The sequence below is a fragment of the Acomys minous genome, assembly GCF_964271855.1.
Source record: "Acomys minous genome assembly, chromosome: 5".
Lineage (NCBI taxonomy): Eukaryota > Metazoa > Chordata > Mammalia > Rodentia > Muridae > Acomys > Acomys minous.
This window is the reverse complement of record NC_140494.1, coordinates 24,736,701-24,742,700: the sequence shown is the minus strand read 5'-3', so window position 1 is coordinate 24,742,700 and position 6,000 is coordinate 24,736,701. Positions and strand designations below refer to the sequence as shown.

General features: G+C 42.4%; 1 protein-coding gene across 6 annotated transcripts in view; it reads right to left on the bottom strand.

Moving 5' to 3' along the window:
- Positions 1-211: 211 nt before the first annotated feature.
- Positions 212-6,000, bottom strand: part of ACBD5 (acyl-CoA binding domain containing 5) — a gene marked incomplete at its 3' end in the record, with an annotated part of 46,069 nt that continues 40,280 nt past the window's right edge. For all 6 annotated transcript variants that reach the window (XM_084781976.1, XM_084781971.1, XM_084781972.1 and 3 more), the window contains one exon: positions 212-2,115. In XM_084781976.1, the coding sequence (XP_084638102.1) occupies positions 2,103-2,115 (13 nt within the window). The remainder of the gene's footprint in view (positions 2,116-6,000) is intronic.

Here is a 6,000-nt window from a genome sequence, read left to right as displayed (position 1 = left end):
TGAAATCGTTATCAAATTACATATAAAAAAATGGCTTTAGTCTCATGACCTCCTTTTTCATGGCACTGGGAACTGAACCTTGGGACCTCACACGCTTGGCATATGTAAGAGTGCTATCCCCTGCCTGCCACTCAGGGTTACTTTACATGAAAAACTGTTCTCATTTTAGCTTTGTACACAATCAATACAGTTAACAAGTAATAAAAAACCATTTCATTTCTCATTAACCTTTTATTTTTTAACTTAGTTTTACAATAAACAGAAAAGCTGATCATTAAAAAAATACCGTACTGTAGATTTTTAAAATGAGGTTCATGTTTTAAAGCATTACCACTATATCCTATAATTACATCTTCTATATACAAGAACTGTTTGCAAAGTGCTTTTCAAACTATAAAGTAATTCTGGTATAAGATACAAATGGTTACAATTTATACAACATACAAACTCCCTCCCTTACCCTTTAGGAGTTAGTTGCTCTTGACTACTTGCAATGCATCACAACTGGTCACATCCTTGATTTGCATTTTATTTATATAAGAAAAAAAGCCATCATTTTGTGATACCAACTTGTTTTCTAATTTTTTTTTTAAAAAGTCTCTTCCTTCTAAAAAGTAGAAGAAATATTTGGGTTTTTTTAATCTTAAGCAAATGCCAGATCAACATATTGTGATAAACAATTTAAAAACTAAATTACAGTTTAGATTTTTTTTGTAAAGTCTGGGACAAGCAAATTATGTTCTCATATTCTTTTCTTCAAAAAGCAACCCTATATAATGGAGATGGATTCTTTCCCTCTTACTGAAAATATTCAGTACCTAATGCTAATCCCCCCAACACCATACATATCAAGAATGCATTAAAAGGGTTTACTGTACAAAGCCAGCCATGGTGGTTCACGCCTGTGGTCCCAGTTTAGCTATATAGTGAACTGGAAGCTGGCGGAGCTACTGAGACTCTGTCTCAAAAGGAAAAGCATTTACTATAGTTTTTAAATTAAATCTTCAAAGCATAAGGTAAATGATTGGGCACAGCTTTGGGAAAGTACACAAGAAGGATTATCTTTCAAATAGTCTTCTGGGATCTAAATTAATCTTTCTTTTGTTTTAAGGGCTAGAAGGAACCTAAGTTCCATTTTAGCTAAGCATTCTTTAATTGTGTGGACGCAGAGACCTGTAGACTTAAGGTCCCTTCTGATACCCTTGTGAAGGAGAGCCCAAAGGAAGAACTGAGGCACTAAGAGGTTAAGAATCCAGACTGTCAATTACCACTTGCAGAAAAAGGGATTTTCATGCATTTCTTACCTTAGTAAAAACAGTATAAATAAGTTTTCATTTTATTGCAAAGCACCCTAGGGAGCAGACAGTAGATATCCTCACTTAAAGAAAAGTGGTTACAAAGGATTAAGTGTGTATGACTGAACTAAAATCCAACTGAGTCATCTGCAGACTCAGATACACTTCTACCCTACATTAGGCCTATTCATCCTTTCCATCATCAATGTAAGTCTGTTCAGTGAGTCACTTGTAAAAAGTAAGCATAGCACAGAGGGCAATGCTTTTCTAAGTTGTGGACGCCTGCAACTTCTGTGTAGACCACACAGAGTGTAAATGGCTCTTCCATGGGTTTTCTGCTACTTGGCTGACAGTTCAGTGACCTATACAGAATTGATTTGCCTCATTTAAAATGCACCCTTGCTTTGCATTCTTTCTTGTATTTAGTTTAGGAAAGCAAAAAATATAAATTTTATCTCATTATCGTAATTATGCCTTAGAAAAGCAGCTTATATTTCTTATGGGAGAAATCAGGTAAACATGTTACTGAATGATAATAACTTAATTTCCTTCGAGCTTAAAAAGAGTAAGTCTATGTATGCTACTTAAAACCTAGTTGAGATTGATTTTTCAAGTATCAGCAATATTAGTCCTTAAATGTTATCATTTGTGTAGTGCAAAGAATATATATATGTATACAAACCAAATTACTGGACAAAAAGAGAAATGTAATCATCACAAACTGAGATTTTCTTGTGAATTCCACAATCCAATTCATTTCTTAAGTCTTCCAGGCCCAGCAGTCTTCTTGAGTAAAATCCATTTTCTTCAGTTTAGTTTTCTTTAAAAAAAAAAAAAAAGTAAAAACCAATTTGTTATAAGTATAAATGAAACCTGAATGTGAAGCACATTCATACCAAAGAATTTTCTGGATAAAAACACAATGTTCAAACTCAAGATAAAGCTACAAATGAGCATTATAATGTTACTTCATGTGACTTAGCTTAGTAGGAAAGATGAAATTGTAGGTACTGAAATTATCAGTTTTCTATGTATTTACTAATTTATTGCTATTATATAATAGCCGTCAAGAATTTTTAATTATTTCAATTTATGTTTCTCCTTTTACCTTCTAATTCTCATACTTTTCTAAGATTCAGAAATTAAATAAAGCAGGTTCCTAGCTCAGTTCAGTGACTGGAAGGTAAGGAGGCAAGGGTACAACGTAAAAGCATACACCTCAAAACATGGATATAAATGTGACAGGTTTAATGAAAGCAGAGTGAGCTACCAGGTAAGGGCAGTCTTGCTAGTTCAGAGCACAACCAACAATACGTGCCTTGCAAAAGACTCCACTGCTGGGAAGAATATGTAGCCGACTCAGGATGCCAGACACCTGAAATTCTCACTATGGATTCATTCCTCCCTCTAGATAAACTCTTATGATGTAACTCGTTGCCAGAATAAGATTTACTTTTTTAATACGTGTTAAAGGGGAGGGGGCGTGTGCACATGATTTAAGGTGTACACAGAGGCCAGAGAAAGACATCAGATGCCCTGGAGTTAGAGACCATTGTGATCACCAGCAGGGGTGCTGGGAACCAAGCTAGTGCCCTAGTAGGATGGCCAGGTGCTCTTAATGGCTGAACCATCTTTCCAGTCTCAAGGTCGGGTTTTTTTTTAAACACTCAGATCATTCCTTACGTTCTGCTGAAAACCTCTTACATGCACTTCCTTGGCATGAGTGACATTTTAAATAATCAGATTTTAAGCAAAAGGGGAATCTCTGCATCAGGAACAAAATTCCCCTGGAAGAAGAAGAACACTGAAATGCCAGACAAAGAGATGTGGGTGGTTCTGAAGATAACTGCATGCAAAGGCGTGACAGAAATGTTCGCTGTGGGGTATCCGCACAGCTCACACTTATTAAAGGCCAAAGGACCACATGATGCAGATTGCTACGCAAGGTCCTTTGCAAAGCAGCCAATAATTTAGTTCCTAAACTCCAAATCTTCCGAAGTGTCAATAAATATCAGTCAAGCTCTTCAAAACTTGAGAGTGTTTTTCAGTGTTTAATGGAGCCTGTTCAAAGACCTCTTTTTCCCAGCAGAGACTGAGCTGAATGCCGAGGAGCCGTGTCACACAAGAACTCTGCAGATGCTCTTTACATGACATGCGAGGAGTGACAGCGTGAGAAAGCTTAGAAGTTATACTCGTCTACCGAACAAGCAAAGCAGCAAATCACAATCCAAGACCTGCACACCTGTCTTCTTTAATATACTCTGTTACAAACTAGAGTCATCATTCCTTTAACTATGAGATTAACAATTACCAGATTGAACCTGCAATAAAATGCAGGCCATGCCTACCAGAAAACCACCAGGCTGCCCACAGACCTCTCTCTGTGTTCCCCCAGTCTCATCCCTAGCACTGCAACAGACACTGGCTGCAGCCTTCCCTCACCCCTTCCCAACACTGGCTGCAGCCTTCCTCACCCCTTCCCAACACTGGCTGCGGCCTTCCCTCACCCCTTCCCAACACTGGCTGCGGCCTTCCCTCACCCCTTCCCAACACTGGCTGCGGCCTTCCCTCACCCCTTCCCAACACTGGCTGCGGCCTTCCCTCACCCCTTCCCAACACTGGCTGCGGCCTTCCCTCACCCCTTCCCAACACTGGCTGCGGCCTTCCCTCACCCCTTCCCAACACTGGCTGCGGCCTTCCCTCACCCCTTCCCAACACTGGCTGCGGCCTTCCCTCACCCCTTCTCAACACTGGCTGCGGCCTTCCCTCACCCCTTCTCAACACTGGCTGCAGCCTTCCCTCACCCCTTCTCAACACTGGATGTAGCCTTCCCTCACCCCTTCTCAACACTGGCTGCAGCCTCCCTCACCCCTTCTCAACACTGGCTGCAGCCTTCCCTCACCCCTTCTCAACACTGGCTGTAGCCTTCCCTCACCCCTTCCCAACACTGGCTGCAGCCTCCCTCACCCCTTCCCAACACTGGCTGCAGCCTTCCCTCACCCCTTCCCAACACTGGCTGCAGCCTTCCCTCACCCCTTCTCAACACTGGCTGCAGCCTTCCCTCACCCCTTCTCAACACTGGCTGCAGCCTTCCCTCACCCCTTCTCAACACTGGCTGTAGCCTTCCCTCACCCCTTCTCAACACTGGCTGCAGCCTCCCTCACCCCTTCTCAACACTGGCTGCAGCCTTCCCTCACCCCTTCTCAACACTGGCTGTAGCCTTCCCTCACCCCTTCCCAACACTGGCTGCAGCCTCCCTCACCCCTTCCCAACACTGGCTGCAGCCTTCCCTCACCCCTTCCCAACACTGGCTGCAGCCTTCCCTCACCCCTTCTCAACACTGGCTGTAGCCTCCCTCACCCCTTCTCAACATTGGCTGCAGCCTTCCCTCACCCCAGTCTGTGGATCCCCCCAGACCATCCTTTCCTAATCTCTCTCCACCACTTGTCACTATGTCCCAGGCCCCAAGTCCATTAGGCACCTCCTGCTAGTCCAATAGCAGCTCCTCTCAGGACAAGTAGGCTAAAGGCAGAGCCACAGCTAATGCTCCTGAGACCCGATCCCCCAGATCTCATCCCTAGCACTGTAGCTAGAAGCCTGCCTTGGTCTCCCTTCCTCTCTAACAACCTCAACGGATCACAAAGACCTCCAACCTTCCTTCCCCCAACTCGTCTCAATTACAAAGGCTCCAACTCAGACAGGCATTCCCTGTGAACACACCAGCTGAACAGGCAATGCACAGCCATTATGCTATCTGAAAATCCAGAGGAAATAAAAACAAAAGGCCCATCTAACAATGACAAATCCAGAAATCAGCACCTAGACCTTTTTACACCAGATGCCAGCACAAAAACTAACAACAGCCAGGGCAATACGTCCCTACGAGAGCCCAGCTATCCTACCATAGCATGCCCTGAATATTCCAACAGAGCTAAAGCATAAGAAAAGGACCTTGAAACCCACTATATGAAGATGATAGAGGTCCTTAAAGAATCCCAGGAAAACACAATTGGAGGAAGTGAATAAACTCCTTAAAGAAAGCCAAGAAAACAGAAACAGTTGAAGGAAACAAGTCAAACTGTTCAAGACATGAAAACAGAAACAGAAGCAATAAAGAAAGAATTCTGGAAAAGAAAACTTTAGGAATTCAAACACGAATTACAGAGGCAAGCCTCACCAACAGATACAACAGATAGAACAATCTCAGGCACTGAAGATACTATAGAAGAAATGGAAAGCTGGGCGTGGTGGCGCACGCCTGTAACCCCAGCACTGGGAGCTAGAAGCAGGCGGATCGCTGTGAGTTCGAGGCCAGCCTGGTCTACAAAGGGAGTCCAGGATAGCCAAGGCTACACAGAGAAACCCTGTCTCAAAAAACAAAAACAAACAAAAAACACATGGATACACTGATCAAAGAAATTGTTAAATGAAAAGACCAAACCTAAGAGTAATGGGAACAGAGGAAGGAGAAGGAACCCAGCTCAAAGACTCAGAAAATGTTTTCAACAAAAATCACAGAAGAAATTTTTCCTAACCAAAGATGATGTCTATAAAAGTACAAGAAGCACACAGCAAACGACCAGAAAAGAAAGTCTTCTCACCACATAATAATCAAAACACTAAACACAGAGAACAAAGAAAGAATATTAAAAGCTACAAGGGGAAAAAGACCATGTGACATATAAAGGTAGACATATTAGAATTA